Source organism: Zerene cesonia, chromosome 1 (assembly GCF_012273895.1).
Source record: "Zerene cesonia ecotype Mississippi chromosome 1, Zerene_cesonia_1.1, whole genome shotgun sequence".
Taxonomy (NCBI): domain Eukaryota; kingdom Metazoa; phylum Arthropoda; class Insecta; order Lepidoptera; family Pieridae; genus Zerene; species Zerene cesonia.
Window position 1 is genome coordinate 6,887,215 of NC_052102.1, and position 18,396 is coordinate 6,905,610.

The window sequence follows — 18,396 nt, forward strand, 5'->3', positions numbered from 1 at the left end:
ATTCTAATACTTTTAATTTTCAGTTTCAGTGTTGCTGCTGTTTTAAACGGATGTCCTATATAAAACTTAGATAAAAATAACCTTAAAAATAAAAAAAAACTTAAAAAAATACCTATTTTTTAAGTTTTTTTTATGCTATAACATAAAAAGAAATGGATACCTAATAAGTAATTATTCAATTGTTAAACTGCCATATCTACACAGTTTTAGAGTGAACAATTATTGATTTTTTTGTTTTGTTTTAATTTTCATGTATTCGTATATACTACAGCGAAAAATTAATTATTTTGTAACCCATTGTAGTAGAAGGATCTCATTTTGGAGCTTTTTTTTATGTCATAACGGGCAACTGAGCTGGTGGTTCGCCTGATGGTAAACGATCACCACCGCCCATAAACATTCGCAGAAGCTCAGACCTCTGAGAGTGCGCTGCCCGCTTTTAAGGGATAAGGGATAAGGAAAGGATTGATGAATGGAAAAAAGGAATGGACTGGGAAGGGCTAAGAGAAGGAAATAGGCCTCCGGCTGCTCCACTCTCCGTACGAAACACAATAGCAAGCTATTATTTCACGCCGGTTTTCTGTGGGGGTGTGGTACTTCCCCGGTGCGAGCTGGCCCAATTCGTGCCGAAGCGTGCTCGACTCCCACAATAAAAAAAATATTTGGAAAATATATATATTGTATGGAAATTGCCATAGTAGTAAGGGTATTTGCATACGAACGGCATAAGACAATGCTGCGGGCTGATCGCTGCAGGCGTACCGCGCAACCTCGAAGGTGGATTGCCTCCGTGAGTTGAAAATATGTGAATGAGGAATATATAAGCAGTACGAACTGTCCACTGGCTGTGGAATCGCTATTTGCAGAACATAAATTGACATGGATTACTAAGGCGTTATGAAATCAATGATGATTGGTGTCCCTGGGACGCGCCGCGGTCTGCTTGCTGCCCGCGCACAACGCACTCTCGAAAGTGAATAGCCTCCCCGAGTAGAAAATATTTTGGATGAATTAATTATTTATAAGCAGTACAGATTGACTGTGGAATCGGTGCGTAGGGACAGAGAGAGCGACTTTGTTTTTGTACTCGTACTATGTAGTTATTCTCATTGACAAAATTGTTACACGAATTGGTGTACTGGTGGTGGTGTACTGGTGTATTGGTGGTTTTTTTAATGTGTTAGATTTTAAGCGAGTATTATACATTTAGAATTTAAAGACTTTTTAACATATAACGAATAAATCTCGTTTAAAAACAAAAAAAAAATAACCATTGCTTTGGGTGTATAAAACGTTGATATTGAATAGCGATTACTCCTTTAAAGACAATATACAGAAAGTGTCTGGCTATCATATAAGGGTAATAATTATATATTTTGGATAACAAACACACAACCCGTACCGAAGCATGCTCGATTCCCACCTACAGTATATCATATTAATTCTTTAATTTAGAGGTCCGTATCCTTTTCCTCACCCTCTTCAATCCATACATTTATTCTGTTTGTTTATTTTGTCGCTAATCTTTTCCTTACTCTTTACCCCTTACAAGCCAGCAACGCATTTACAGCGGTCCATTTGATCGTTTACCTCAGTTACCAGCTGTTACATTAAAAAAAAACTCTCATCAAGTAAAATTAATCAAATGAAATCTACATAACATTACATTTTAAATTATATATCATGATTTGGCAAATTAAACGGAACATATTAATTAGCTACCTATATTAAAGCCTGTATAAGTAGTGATCTATAATTGAAATAAATAGATAATACCCACTTGTATCATTATTGATTTAATTTAACAGATGCGCAAAGTAAACCCTCCTCATATTAACAAAAACAATAAACATAAGCATCTTTCATAAATAATTGTTTGTGCAATGTTTTCACTCCGCAAGCTGGAATGATGGCGCTAATGTAAAGTAATACCGTTAAATTGTACCGATTTTACGTCTAATATCACTGACACTGGACAGGTGGTGTTAATTTACATACTTTTTTTGTAATTAATAAAAAGAAGTATTCTTTAATAATTGTAATACTTTCAATACTTTTCAATGTTTCAATGTTGCTACTGTTTAAACACTACTGTTTTAAACGGATATCCTATATAAAACTCAAATAAAAATTAACTGGTTGGGACAGTTTTTGAAAGCCAAGTGCATTGATTAAAAAAAATATTTTTTTTTTTAAGTTCTTTCTATGCTATTTAATAAAAAGAAATAGATACTTAATAAGTAATTATTCAATTGTTAAACTGCCATGCCAACACACGAAGAAGGATCTCATTTATGAGCGTATTTATCATCTCTTTTTTAATGAACCGTTTAGGGTGATTCTTTTTTGTTTAATAGGGAATTATTGACCCATTTAAGAATATTCACATGAATGCTTTAGTAGTAAGTTTATTATTATTTGTAGAATTTATTTCTGTAGGGCTTAGTGCACAATAAAGAATTCTGATTCGATTTGATTTGATCTGATGATGGAAACTCAGGGAAACCGAGGAAAAGCTAACTCATTCATAGCGATGTTAAAGCTTAGAAATGTATGACGACCATGACCCGCTTCCTGGTGTCAGATTAGGTCAAAGTTTTTCATTTGTATAATCTGGTATATTAAACTGATCTGATGATGGAGACGGTTCTAAATTGACGAGGACACAGGGGCAACAAAACCTTATGTGGATAATTCGTAGACTCTTATTTATTTAATTTTTGAATTAATTGAGGGCAAGAGCAAAGAGTATATAAATAAGAACTCGATGATTATATAGAGAAGTAATTACGCTTCTATTTGTGTCTTTTACTCTTTTACTTTTTATTTGTATTACGTTTTTTATATAATGTTTTTACATACTGTCTACAGGATATAACGTTTGAACGAATCAGTGCAGATCGTGATTTATGATGGTGAAAAAACTCAAACTCCAATATTTATTTATTCAATTAGACTTTTTATTTAAGCGCTTTTGAAACAGTCATAAAACAGTTTTAACATTAACCACCGGTTCGGAAGGCAGTTTCTACAGAGAAGAGCCAGCAAGAAACTCTGTAGTTCCTACCACCAAACGCAAAAGCTGAGCGAGCAATACGAGCGTGTTTATACGAGTGAATTTTACTTGGTTATGGCAAATGGTTTAAGTTTAGCTATGATCGCACGCCACCGTGCTAAAATAGTCATTATTTTTTTAATGCCTTAGCGGTAACTGAGCCGTTGGTTTTCCTGGTGAAAAGCGATCACCACCGCCCGTCAACATTCGAAGAGGTAGTTAGTGCCTGCCATCTGAGAATGCGCTGCCCGCTTTTGAGGGGTAAGGGATAAGGAAAGGATTGACGACTGGAAAGAATGGACTGGGAAAGATCCGGAAAAAAGAAACAGGCTTTCGGCTCCCCCGCTCACCGTACGAAACATAATAGCATGCTATTATTTCACGCCGATTTTCCGTGCGGGTGTCGTACTTCCCTGGTGCGAGTTGACCCAATTGCAGTCGAAGCATACTCGATTCCCACCTACGATACTACGATATATCATTTTGATACTTTAAGCTAGAGGTCCGTTTCCATTTCCTCACCCTCTCCAGTCCATACATTTATTCTGGTTGTTTATTTTGTCGCTAATCCTTTCCTTACTCTTTACCCTTTACAAGCCGGCAATGCATTTGCAGCGGTCCATTTGATCATTTACCTCAGTTACCAGCTATTACATAAAAAATCTCTCATGAAGTAAAATTAATCAAATCAAATATACATATCATTGCATTTTAAATTTCACATCATGTTTTGGCAAATTAAACGGAAAAACCTTTATAAGTAGTGTCTATAATTGAAATAAATTGATAATACCCTTGTATCATTATTTATTTAATTTAAAAAATACGGAAAGTAAACTCTCCATATTAACAGAAACAATGAACATAAGCATTTTTGATAAATAATTGTTTGTGCAATTAGTAAAGTAATACCGTTAAATTGTACTGATTTTACGTCTCAAATCAGTGTCACTGGACAGGTTGTGTTGATTTACATACTTTTTTTTTGTCAATTAATAAAAAGAAGTATTGTTTAATAATTCTAATACTTTTAATTTTCAGTTTCAATGTTGCTACTGTTTAAACACTACTGATTTAAACGGATGTCCCATATAAAACTCAAATAAAAATTAACTGGTTGGGACTGATATTGATATCCTAAGCGCATTGATTAAAAAAATTATCTGTTTTTTTAAGTTATTTTTATGCTATACAATAAAAAGAAACGGTAACCTAATAAGTAATTATTCAATTGTTAAACTGCCATATCTAGACAGTTTTAGAGTGAACAATTATTGATGTTTTTGTTTTATTTTAATTTTTATGGATTTGTATATACCACAGCGAAATATTAATTATTTTGTAACCGATTGTAGTTTTCGATGATCATCTCTTTTTTAATTAACCGTTTTAGGTGCCTCTTTTTTGTTAAATAGGTAATTATTGACCCATTTAAGAATATGGGTCCTCCAAGGGGTTTTCATTTAAGGATAATATCTTAAAAGACAAGTTAGACTTAAAATTAATTATCTTATAGTTGTATTTATTTATTATTTTATTGGTATATATAAGCGTAACCGTTATTACACAGTCCAAGAGCTGATGATAAAGTCAATCGTTAGAATAAATCAATAAAAAAACAACATCCTTTTGATACAACTCTACAAATAAAAGTTCACGCGGGCTGCTTGCAGCCCGCGCACCGCGCACCACCTAGTATATATATATAGAGTTATACAAATATCGTTTCATTGATTATGTATTGAATATGGATCTTTAGTTACCTAGTACCTACTTATTTTACGGGAAGACTAAGTTAAAAAGTTTGAAGTGTATTTAAAACCTGCGGGCACAGATAACTACGTACTTGTCAGACCCAGAGACTTGCGAGTTTACGTATTCGTGCGAATGTATGTGACAACACATAAATAGCTCAGTATATTATAGTGTATAATTTATATATACAGCTCCCTAGTAACACGGTTTATCGCATGAAGAAAAAATCGAAATGCGTCCTACGGCCACCACACGGCCATATTTTATTGATAATATTTAAATAAACATATTTTTATAAACATATATTATATTTGAAAATTAGTTACAAAAAGGATATTTTATGCCGCAAAGTCTTTGCCTTTAAATTTATTAACAGGTCATGATCAAGAATTCTTTATTTTTAGAAAGCTCGCAAGTTGCACTTATAACCACATCCTTAAGGCTTAGATGTACTTGCTTTAAAATTAGAATCGATGGCTTTAAATTTTGCTGAAAAAAAAAATCATTTTATAATAGTTCACCTTGCAAATTAAATTTAAAACGTTTTGTGTACTATATCATAGATAACATAATACTATACTACTATAATGAATAATAGAAATTTTAATAAGTAGCTAGACATAAGTAGGTACATGAAATTAATTGAATAACTCTAGCCCTCCAGATCGTTTTATTTTTTTAAACAGTCCATGCTATTCTGGTCATTAAATTATTCTAATAAAATATTTCAGCCAACCTGTAGAGCTTGGTTCTAATGCCTTGTCTTCCGTAATATTAATTGAATTGCATGAGTTACTTTTTTCTGATAAACTTTCTAGCCATACCTAAGAAAAATAAAAATACTGTATTGAACTTGGACGATGGTTTATTAATATCTCTAGTTCAAAGTTATTAAAATCTCTATCTCAGGTTTTACATATATACCCATCTAGAGTATATATAGAAAAATTAACATGTTTGTAATTTGTAACCAAACTCCTCGTTATAATGTAAGGTACTTAGGTAAGTATAAGCATATTTGGCAGGCAACAGAAACAAACCAATGGACCCAAATAAAACGTCATATAGTTAGTTCTAGTTTATAATGTATTTTCCTAAGTTAGAAAGTTATGTAAGTTAGTTAGTTACAACTAGTTAAACTACTAAAAAATCCGTTTTAACGGAAAACGGGGTTTAAAGGTAACTGATTTATCATATAACGTCTAGTAATTTACTGCAGCGATTATTTTTGAATAGATGGTTGTAGGTGAATTTGCAGAAACGTGTAGGTATATACGAGTACTTTACCTTATCTGGAGGTATTAATCGATTCACCTTTCTCAAAAAATCAAAGTTTGCTTTATGGCCAACTAATTGCCTTGTTACTTCTGTAGTAGATATTGCTTTATTAACAATTCCTTCTAATGTCGATCTATCTTCATTTAAAAGATTTGGAAACATAAGCGCTATAGGTTTTACTTGAGAGTTATCTTCAGGTTGTGCCTTTGTATATAAAAATAGAATATTATTGAAGGAGAATGAAGCACATGAAATGGATGCGTTTCGAACAAATTATATTAATTTATTTTTATATACATATTGCTTGTAAAGAGTTTTTAACTTAATATTTATAATGGGTTGGTAATTTTCGAAAGTAGCTCCTCATTCCATTCAAAATTCTTTCAGTAGCAAAAAGTTACAGCAGCAGGCCATAGGGCTACTTATATATTATAGTAAGCGGAATCTATGTGCAGTGGTGGCTCAGTGGGGAGGACCTCGGACTTAAAGTGGATAATGGGGGATTCGAGACCAGGCGAGCATGCAGGAATTATTTTTCATTGATCTGTGCATTATCCACATCACTAATGCTCGAAACGGTGAAGGAAAACATCGTGAGGAATCCGGCATGTCTATTTATTATCAAATGCGACATGTCCGCACTAGGCCAGCCTTGTGGATTATATCTCTACAGTGGAAATAAATATGGGCTTATGATGATGCGAATGATGAAGCTGAATGAGTGTAAAATATACCTAAAACATGCGTAAATCCAGATGACCGCTATAATAACCTTTAGGTATTCTTTTTAATAGGGATTATTTATTTTTTGGATGCTGTAATGAATATTTTATAATAATTTATCTGGGTACTGCACGAAGAAGCTTACCATATTAATCCAGCAATATAATTTTTTCTATTAATGCAAATACTGGAGTTAAGAATTAAATCTAAATAATAAAGAACTACGGGGCGTTACAGCCCCGTCGATTCTGGCTTGTTTGTGATTTAATGACAAATACCTAACGGCTAACACGCTCGTCGTTTCTCTCTTCCCTAACCCGTATTTACGATAACATTTATGAACGCAAATTTTACACCATATGCTTTTTATAGCATCAGGTAATTATCCAGCATTCGCACAGTTCTTAGAATGTTTGTTCTTTTAATTAAATAAATGTAAATTATCATAACATGACCGTACTTCTTCACCCGCTGGATTATTATTGTGATCCTTAAATTTTATGTCGTAAGATGTACTCTCAAAAATATCCACCCACTCCGAATCTTTCGCTATTAAAGGGCATTGGTGTTTCACACAATCAACGGTATTGTCATTATTTCTAGGATAAACATTCTGCAAAATTTAAAACCTTTATATCGACTGATACGCTACAATCATATAACTGAAATAAGAAAACAGGAAATTCACCAACAGATGGTTGAGAATTTTTATTTGCGGTTAAGGAATTCTTGTATTTTTGTCTTTTCGTCTTCTTTCTGGGATCACTTGAATTCATTTTATAATGCTCATGGTTTTTGTGAATTTAATACTTTATGGTAGGAAAGTGTCATTATCATGACAAATAGGTAACCCTCCCCTTCATTGCACCGGATACCATAGTTCTATTAAAGAACTTATTATTGTAGTTTCATTTATTAACGCTTTACCAACGAGGCAGTATAAGTAACAATATAAAAAGATTAAATCCTCACTATTAAATGTGTCCTATTAGCTATTTTCCCGTTAGAATGAAGCATTTTCTGGCGGTAATCCTACTAATATTATAAATGCGAAAGTTTGTAAGGATGTGTGTGTTTGTTGCTCTTTCACGCAAAAATTACTGAACCGATTGCAATGAAATTTGGTACGTAGACAGCTGGACACATTTGACTTTTTATTAGACTTTGACCGACTCCTTGGTACAGTGGTTAACACGTGAGCGTATAACCGAGGGGTCAATTCCCGGTGGGGTCGCACAAAAAAAAAATGTGGATGTGGACCCAACTATGTATTAATAATCAACTTATGCAATTTTTTGGTCCTTTATTAGAATATGGGTTTTTATAAAAAAATAAAACATTTTTCTTTTATTTTGCAGCGTATTTTTAATTCTTGTTATTTAAACTTTATACACTTTAGGTAGAAACTGAAAAAAGTATTTATCATAATAATTATTAACCTTAATGTACGAAGATGCTCTTAGAAACTCTTAGAAGCTTAAATGTAAATCACACGAAAATAGATATAACACTTAAACATGACTACTATTTCTTAAAACACTGTGATAGGTCTGGTCCAGGTTCACCAAATTCATGGAGGATAAATTTTCCAAAGCTTTTCTTGTATTCTGGTTTAAAAAATACATTACACCAATATTTCATGTGGTTAATTTTTTTTTTTTGTGAAAAATTTTTCTCTGTGGTGAATCTATAGCTGTTCAGTTGTTGACTTACTATGATATATTTATGAGTAGTCATCATCTTCTTCATCTTCTTGTCTAGGTACCATGGGTGGAATATATGGTTGTGGAGTACCTTCGGCTCCAACCAATCCCTGTTGCTGCAGTAATAGCCATTGCTGCTGTTCCTGCTTTGCTTGTTCCTCGCGAGCCTGTAAACGATTTACACATTATACAACACATACAGTTCCGAAAGGGTGTACGAGTAAAGAATATATACTACTAGAATAAAAATTGAACAAGATAATTGTATCACTCTCTGTTTGTATGCAGCATGTATAAAATTAATACTAGTTGACCCAGCAAACGTTGCTCTGCTCTACCTTTATCGTTTAGGGGTATGAAAAATAGATATTGGCTGATTCTTAGACCTACCCGATTTCTATGTCCACGTAAAATTTCATGAAAATCGGTTCAGTCGTTTCGGAGGAGTATGTTAACTAACATTGCGACTAGATAATTTTATATGCATAGAGATTAAACAGATTGTATATTTACGTGCGTATGCAAAATGTTTACTGTATGAATAGTATGTACTTATAATGCAGAATACATTAAAACCAAACTGATAACGGTATTGCCGATGTACGAGAAAATTCGATTGTTGATATTTAAAAAAAATTGAAGATAGGATTGAATCCATTAAAAATTATGTTTGTCTGTTTGTTTGTACATAATAATCTCCGGAACTACTGGAAGGAATTTAATGAAATTTGAATGAATTTGAATGGATTTTTTGTAATAGGTATTAAGTCTGGACAACACATAGGCTATAATTTATTTTGGAAACTGGAACATTTAATGCAGAACCGTAACAGACCAACTTAACTGGAAGAAATATAAGAATTGTGCTATAACAAAGATAGTTACATGTGATGAGCATTTTCTGCTAATAAAGTTAATTGTAAGATGTAGAGCACCTTATATGAAACTCCAAGAGACCAGCTACACTATAACGTAAATAGATATGACACCTTGGTAAAAGTTGTAAAAATGATGTCTGATCATAACATCATTCCAAAAAATATATATGAGATACCTTTGCAAACAACTCTTGTTGCTGCCTGAGTAATTCTTCTTCAGGTATGCCAAGATTTTCAAGCCTAGTGCTTTGCCTTCTTCTTTTTGCAGCAACTGCCTTACAGTCTTTGAGGACTGCCTCAGCTTCCACTGTATAATCACTAAATCCCAGTTTATCTAGAGCTGTAATTAATTAAAAATATATACAGTTTTTAACTTTAGCGCATTAGCACCATTCGTACTATCATACCTCTGCAAATGTTCATGGGTGGGGGTGATCACTTACCATCAGGCGAACCACCAGCTCAGTTGCCCTCTGTCATACAAAAACTATGTTCAGTTGTTGTTTATTAGTAGGTAAGTCTCATATAAAATTTTTATTTAGTTTAACAAAATTTATATTTTTATTACGGTGGTTCATTCCTACCTAACCTAACCTAACACGCTCATTGCTTCACTTCTAGCTAATCTTTTTTATAATAAAAACTAAGTACATTCAGGTAGACAGCACATAGTGTTGTCAATAAATTGAAATAAAAGTGTGACTAAGTAATAGTGCAAAAGATAATATGAAGATGAGTAAACATAGCATACTGTAGTTTCTAACGTATTTTCGATGGTAAGAATTATTTGCAAGTTGTTACAATAACATTTATTCACAAATGGTATTAAGTAGGTAAATGTGTTCTAACGAAAAATGGGTTTTGAGGGTAACAGACACTTCCCTTAAAGCATATTCTTATGATAGCAGGTATCATAGGTTAGGGTATCAAGGGTTATTTTATTATTTTCTAGATAAAAACCTCCTTGCTTATACAGAGCAATATATTTAATAAGACAAGAAAGAAGAAGTATCAGATCATAAATAAGCAATCACTTATTACAATTATTCACTTCTTTATGTCGCACTTACCCCTAATACCCAGGATGAACAATATCTCATACAGCTCCTAACTAGTGTTATAGCTTTTTGTGAGTAATATAATAGTAATGGTAATGTTACTTTAATTATTATAGTGTGCCTTATAAGGGTTCTAAAGCTTTTAAGTTATATTATAACAAACAAATGTCCCTGTCCTAGTGTAATTTTTTTTTTTTTGCAAAGAATCATGCATTTCCTTGTTTCACTGTCTGTTTCTTTATCTCATACTGACCTGTGAGTACATGTTCAGCATTTATAGTTTTTTTATTGCTTTGGTTGCATACTTCATTTGCTTCAGAGCTTATAAGGTGAATAAATTCAGTACAACAATTTAATATTAATTCTCTCGACTCAAAAGCCACTCGAACTGATGGCACTAATTCTTTTATCATTTTATTTATACTAGCCCGTGGCAGAGTAAGTTCATCTTCTTCTGATGGTGGTGGACACAGTTCACGCTCTGGACTGCCCATTACTACAATTTATGCTCCTTGGAACTCCGCAATTTTTATTTCATTCTAAATAGAGAGTTGCATTTATTAATGCAGTTTACTTGTAATTACAGTTTACAGTGCTTCACTAAAAACTTGCATCTAATATTTGACTTCGCAGTTTGCATTTACACCAACTTGTGTACATTTTTTTTTTTTAATTTGATATTTGGATTTTGGCAGCTGACATTTGACAAGCTCTGCTGTGTTGTTAACTTTTACAGTAATATTCTTACCCAGTTCACTCATATGCGATGCAACCATGTAAAAATAATGTACGAGGTATTGCAAAATATAAACATTGATCCACGTATCCGTATTATTATACTACTCTTTGAATTGATCTATTCTACTGAAATATACCTAGTATTTTCGCATACTATATATTTTTTCAGCATTTTATAGTACGGCTAGCAGCCCGATACTATACCCCTATGGTGGATATCTAACGCATAGCAACGTAGCCTAGCACATCATTAGCAAATGTCGTCTTCCACTTATATTTGAACGTAAATTAAAGCTCAGCTAAGCTCAATTAAGAGAAGAAGAAGTAAATTAAAGCTTTTTGATAGATTTGTTTTAAGTTGAACAAGAATAACAACTTTTTAAATATTTTTCTAAACGCTATCGCTTTAACGCGCAATTTGCCTGTGACAAATTATGACTATGCCACTAACAGCGAATTGTTTTTTTTCTTTAGTTTGTGAAATTTGCAACCGCTAGGATCAAGAAAATAATTGTGTAGAATTAATCGTACAAAAAATATTACAAAAATTGTTACAAATATTGTGTTTGGCTACCAAACAGGCGGGACCGCGGTGGAAGAAGAACCATAATGCAAAAAAAAAAACTACAAACGTCAATTTGACTGTTAGGGAACATTTGACACATGAGACCGCTAACCGCTTCTAAAATAGTTTCACATTTATAATTTTCTAGAATTTGAAGTTTTTTAGGTTTAAACAGTCTGCATTTAAAGCACGGCAATATATGGTGCTTTAGTTACCTTTTAAGGCGATTAATATGGTGTTTTTTTTTACTAGCAATGTCGTGTCACCCCCTGTTACTTTATTTATGGGTGCCGACAAACATGAAAGTAAGCTCTGTTTTACGTTTGAGTTTAAAAGTTATTTATGTTATATCAATCCAATTCATCATGAAAATTTAATTCTTATTATACAGATGAAGACTTAATTAAATGGGGATGGCCAGAGGATGTTTGGTTTCATGTTGACAAAGTTTCCTCAGCTCATGTGTATCTAAGACTAGCTCCTGTAAGGTTTTGTGTGGTTTGATTTGTAAGTGTAATATTTTTATACATATCACTCATAGAAAATATATTTTAGGGACAAACAATAGATGACATTCCGAATTCTGTTCTGGATGATGCATGTCAGCTGGTTAAGGCAAATTCCATCATGGGTAATAAAATGAATGACATTGATATTGTGTATACAATGTGGTCAAACTTAAAGAAAACTCCAAGTATGGAGGTAAGGACACATCCACCTATTATTTATCTTATCTTACACAAATTGAAACATACATAAATTACTTTCATTTTCTCACAGGTTGGTCAAGTAGCTTTTCACAAAGATAAAGATGTTAGAAAAGTACGTGTTGCTAAGAGGTGTAATGATATAATTAATAGATTAAATAGGACGAAAAAAGAGGAATTTCCTGACTTAAGACAGGAAAGAGAAAATAGAGATAGATCAGAAAGAGAAGACAAAAAGAAACTTTTAAGGGAAAAGAAAGAAAAAGAGAAGGAGGAAGAGAAAAAGAAAAAAGAAGAGGCAGAACTAAGAAGTTACTCAACATTAATGAAAAAGGAAAATATGACAACAAATTATGATGGAAATGACTCTGATGATTTTATGTAAAAATAAACATGTTTCATTCAACATTTGTGTTTAGTGAGCCATCATCAATATTGGCAGACCACTCTAAACTGTGCATTGATAATTACATGTACCACTTAAAACACAACATAAAAACAACCTTTTAAATTAAAGTTAAGAAGTAAAACAATATATATAATTCAAGAATATTTATTCCAACAGATGCTAGTGAGCTAATCACCCAAGTAGGAAAGTGTTTATTTGGATACAATTCATTAACAAACTTCTTCACGAATTCAGGAAATGTTCCCTTCTCTATATGATCCCTCATTGTTCGCATTAAACGCATCTAAGGAACATTAAAATAAATGTCATTAAATTTTTATTTAAAAAGTATTTTAAGAAGTATCTTGAAATATACTGACCTGGAATGCAATATTATGAACTGAAATAAGGTGACAAGCAACAGTTTCAACTGAAACAATACAGTGCAAATATGCTCTGGTGTATGTTTTACAAGTAGAACATGTACAATCCTTATCTATGGGATTGAGGTCAGTTTCATACTGCTTTTGTTTTAAATTCAATTGCCCTTTATTGACAAGAGCACATCCAAATCTCTGAAACAATTAAAACTTAACTTTTTGTCTTGTTTATTTAAATATATTTATTTGCATGTAGTACGATTTCTATAAAAATACACTTACTGCAGTTCTCGTAGGAAAGACACAGTCAAACATATCTATACCTAATGCTACACAAATCACTAAATCAATAGCCACCCCTACACCCATTAAATAGCGAGGTCTATTTTTATCAAGCAAATCTGTTCCCAAACTGACTATAGGCCAGAAGTCATCCTTTGCTTCTCCTCCACTGTAAAATAAGAATGGGTGTTGGTTTGGATTTTTTATTTACATATAAATGAAAATAGACTGTAGAGAAAGTTATATAAATAAATAATGGATACTTCATATGGACAGTGACTACCTTAAACCTCCAATAGCAAATCCATTTACATCTTTTTTCATATGCTCAGTAGCACTTAGTATCCTCAAGTCTTTGTTGAGTAAACCCTGCACAATAGGGAAAATATTTTGATCTGTTGGTCTTTTATGAGCTTTGATACATCTATCAAGCCACCTACTTGTTCTTTCTGTTGCTTCTTTAATCCTATCATAGTCTTGAAAAGTAGTCCTCACAACATCATCTAATTGCATGATTATGTCAGCACCTAAAAATTTTCATATAATAGGTTTTGTTTCTTTTTTTTTTTATATGTTACAGTCGGCAATAGAGCTGGTGGGTACGCCTGATGGTAAGCGCTACCACCGCCCATGAACATTTGTAGAGGCATAAGGTCCTTTGCAGACCTTACGCCTCTACAAATGGATTGCCGACTTTTTGGGAAGGGATTAAGAAAGGATTGGCGAGAGGAATAAAGGAAAGGACTGGGAAGGGTAAGGAAAAGGATATGGGCCTCGGGCCCCCCTACTCACCTCTGTGGGGGTGTGGTACTTCCCCGGGCGAAGGTACGAGCTGGCCCAATTCGTGCCGAAGCGTGCTCGACTACCACATACAGGTATTGAAATATTTGCTACTTATTACCTGGTTTGTCTCAAGTTAGCCCAGAATTAGGCTTAGCATAATTACGAAGAGCCAAACCGGGGCGCAGAAGAGAATGAGGCTCATTTTTATTTTGGAACGAATATATTCGGATCTTTGTTGTCCATGCAATTTTAATTTTAATTCAATAAAGGTATATTATTATTATTATTATGTTTCTCATTTCCATAATACTCGGGTACCCCCAGAAGGAAGGCACCCGGTCTTTTGGAATTATTATTATTATATTGGGAACGAATGGTTGGTGCTGCTAAAGTTTGACTGGGACGCCGGGACAGGGATCTCAAACCGGGACTATCCGGGTCAAATAGGGACATATGGTAAGCCTACCCGGAATATAAAAAATACAACCTATGTTACTTGATTAATCAGACCTTGTCTTAGAGTCAGATCTGACTTAGGTGAAATCAATATAATGAGAAAATACTACTTACCTATACAGTTCTGGATTTCTATTGATTTTTCAGGAGTTAACATTATTTCTGAATTATCATATGGTGATTTGAATTTAACACCTTCTTCAGTTATCTCAGCTAATTTAAGCAATGAAACCATTTGAAATCCACCTGAATCTGTAAGTAAAGCTCTATTCCATCCCATGAAATTGTGCAAACCACCTGCTTTTACTAATGTATCAGTTCCAGGTCGATTGCCCAAATGATATGTATTTCCTAAAATTATTTCACAATCCAAATCTTCAAGTTGATCTGGTAAAAGTCCTTTCATTGTACCCTACAACAAATTATTATTACTTTTTCCATTTTACATAATTTTTACATAATTTGGGATGGGAATAAATCAAGTTCTGGTGTCAGTTTAATTAAAAATATTTAGTGTTTCTAACCTGTGTCCCAACCGGCATAAATACTGGTGTCTTTACATTATAATGCGGTAATTTCATAAGACCAGCACGTGCCTTCGTAAGTGTGCACTCTGATTGCACATTAAAAGATAACGCTTTAGATTTAGAGCCCATAATGGAGTTTTTGTTTATATGATAATTTATAATAATTTATTTAACAACATCAATAATTCCATACATACAAAGTACACTCTGACCATAGACTCCGACATAATCTATGACTATGACTCTGACTAACGATACACCACATGTATTATAACTCTTGTATATCTTGTGTTTCTAAGTTTAGGTTGTTAACAGAATTATATATATAACTTTTTTTTTTAGGTTGTTAACAGAATTATATATACTATATATATATGTATAACCATACATCGTGCCAAAGTGTTCCCAACTCTTAAGAACTTTATTTCCCTAAAGGGGAAACTAAATAACTTTCTTTTTAAGTGGTGAAATCTTGCATAAGACGCCTACGGTGTCCAGGAACTATGTCGTTGATTATGTTGGAATCTCACCGACTGAAACTGTTTTAAACGGAACTCCAGGAACACTTTCGTGATCTACCGCGTCCGCCCAGCAGGAGGAGGTGGCAGCTCTCAGTCTGCTCTGTCAACCGGTTTCAACTAATAATATAACTGGCCGTATAGCTGGTATCAGGGGCAGGCAGCCATCCAGCCTGGACGTCGGATCAAAAAAGACACAAATTCATAATTAACAAGCATTCCGCCCGCAGCTTTGTCCGTATAGTCGCAGGGAAGATAGACCCGGGGTTTTAGCAGCAAAGTTCCCGTTTACGGGATAAAAACTATCCTATGTTCCTTCTCAGGTCTCAACTATATATATATATATATTTTTTTCTTGTTTAAAAAAATAGCCCTAAAAATACCCCCTATACTAACAAGTCTAAAAATCTCCCTCAGCTTTAAAAATCCCTAAATATGGGGCAAATCCCTTAAGTTGGCAACTCTAACCTGTCACAAAAGTAGTCCATTACTAATTTGACAGATCGGCCATACAGATAAAGTATTAGTAGTCTTTAGCCTATGATATCGTAGTTAAAGATGATAATGATAAAAATGAAATAGATAATAAAAAATACGTGTGGTAATCGGCGACTGCCGTAGTAAAGCTATTGCACGCACACAAACACCGTGCCGAAATCTGCTGAACTGAAACGATCACTGAACATACATATTCTCCTAGCGGAAAACGACGTTAGACGATTTTTTATGCCATCGTCGACAATAGAGCTGTAGGTCGCCTAATGGTAAGCGCTACTTAATTGTCGACTTTAAATTGGATAGGGATGAAGAAATAATTGACGAGAGGAATAAAGGAAAGCGCTGAGAAGGGTAAGAAAAAGGATATGGGTCTCCGGCTCTACCACTCACCAAACGAAACTTGTCGGTTTTCTGTGGGGGTGTGGTACTTCCTCGGTGCGAGCTCGCCCAATTTGTTCCGAAGCGTGCTCGACTATCACAAAAAAGATGATGACCAAACAAACAACGATGCACGGCTTTCAAAGCCGCCTTGTGTCAGTCGGAGTGGGGGGTAGTAGGTTTATTTTCGTTATAGAATTTCTTGATTCCGATCGAATCAAGCTATGCAATCGCTAAAAATGATCACAACAACCCTTAAATTGTGTCCCGAGCGTCTCACTAGACGTATGTAACGCGGGCTCGTTCCTTCCCCGTCTCACTCCTTGTCCACTGGACAATAATTGACTAATCTAAACGTTTTCGTTATACGACTGTATGTGTTTATTGGACTGTGACCATATTGTAAAAAATGCCTTTTCATAGTATGGATATCTGGCATAGATACCTATGGCCCCCGGGGAAGAGGCCGTGGGTTATGTCGGATTCTTACGACTAAAACCCACTGTGTTCCGTCAAGCCGGATAAGCGAAAGGGCCACGTTTACTTGTTAGAATCCAGTCGCGACTCACGAGATGCCCCCTACTACTGTGGCTTGAATTCTGTAGAAAAAATACGGTTCTGATATAACGAAGTATTGCATTGAAATTCTTGAACAAAAGTGTGTAGGTATTTGACACTTCACATATCACACACAACCACTACCTACACTCTCTTTGTCTACACTTATGTATCTAAAACAAGCTAAGTTATTTTTCTAGCTCTGGGGCATTTTAATTAAATAATACTGCGTTACGTTACTTTAGCTTTTATCCCCACCCCACCCACGAAACCCACGGGAACGGGGACCATGTAGGGAATAACCCGGTTTTGTTTATATTTTCCTTTCACTACCTATACAGGCAAAGCCGCGGGCGGAAAGCTTGTCTAATGAAAAATATAGTATTTGAGGAATAGTTTGGGATAGGGAGCTTCCACTTTATTGGTGCCTCGAGATTTCGAAACGAAATATGATTAAATTTTTTAATGCTATAGCAACCAAGCTGTTGGTTCGCCTGATGGGAAGCGATTACCGCCGCCCATGAACATTTGCAAAAGTAGGGCCTCTCCAAATGTGCTTCCCAAAAAATATAAAGAATATTTTTCTACGACTAATTACAAAGTCTTAATACCTTGTGTCTTTTTAGGGTCACGTGTTCAAATTCCACCTCACCAACAATATTTTCTTACCTTTCTTCAAAAAATTTTAAATTACATTTAATAAATAAATATTGAATACTAACTGTTCGCCTCGACTTCGCCTGTGGTATATATATAAAGCCTTTGTCATTCAGTGAAGTGGCAGGTTACTAATGGTAAAAGAATTTTTGAAATCGGTCCAATGGTTTTTGCGTGAAAACGTTACAAACATACAAACGTTTCCTCTTTATAATATTAGTGTAGTTAAACATAACATAAATGAAACTAAATGTGCCTAAACAATACACAGTATGTACCTAATACGAGCGTGAATGCAATCTTATTCTATGTTATCAATACATTTCTTCTACGAACGTTTATAAAGTTCAATACTAATATGGAGGCTTGGGTACCTCTACCTCAGAATAATAAATACAACCGATACTCTCTATAGATCAATCATGGATGTTTCATATATGTTTTAATTATTGTAAAATGTCAAATGTCAGAACTCAGAAATGACATTACATGTCACTTGTCAATAGCTTAA

At 34.0% G+C, this 18,396-nt stretch overlaps 3 protein-coding genes across 3 annotated transcripts; 1 reads left to right on the forward strand and 2 right to left on the reverse strand.

The window, feature by feature from the left end:
* Positions 1–8,454: 8,454 nt before the first annotated feature.
* LOC119830810 (protein Dr1) lies at positions 8,455–11,145 on the reverse strand. The gene is made up of 3 exons (XM_038353961.1): positions 10,704–11,145; positions 9,569–9,732; positions 8,455–8,681 (listed from the first exon to the last, which is right to left on the reverse strand). The coding sequence occupies exons 1-3, from the start codon at positions 10,942–10,944 to the stop codon at positions 8,535–8,537; spliced, it is 552 nt and encodes a 183-aa protein (XP_038209889.1). The 5' UTR covers positions 10,945–11,145; the 3' UTR covers positions 8,455–8,534.
* A 706-nt stretch (positions 11,146–11,851) lies between these two features.
* On the forward strand, positions 11,852–12,866 carry LOC119829311 (coiled-coil domain-containing protein 25). The gene is made up of 4 exons (XM_038351781.1): positions 11,852–12,058; positions 12,145–12,236; positions 12,309–12,455; positions 12,534–12,866. Exons 1-4 carry the CDS (start codon positions 11,986–11,988, stop codon positions 12,843–12,845), a joined length of 624 nt encoding a protein of 207 aa, XP_038207709.1. The 5' UTR covers positions 11,852–11,985; the 3' UTR covers positions 12,846–12,866.
* Positions 12,867–12,884: 18 nt separating this feature from the next.
* LOC119829306 (queuine tRNA-ribosyltransferase catalytic subunit) lies at positions 12,885–15,518 on the reverse strand. The gene is made up of 6 exons (XM_038351766.1): positions 15,274–15,518; positions 14,864–15,161; positions 13,794–14,037; positions 13,511–13,679; positions 13,229–13,423; positions 12,885–13,152 (listed from the first exon to the last, which is right to left on the reverse strand). Exons 1-6 carry the CDS (start codon positions 15,403–15,405, stop codon positions 12,967–12,969), a joined length of 1,224 nt encoding a protein of 407 aa, XP_038207694.1. The 5' UTR covers positions 15,406–15,518; the 3' UTR covers positions 12,885–12,966.
* Positions 15,519–18,396: the final 2,878 nt, after the last annotated feature.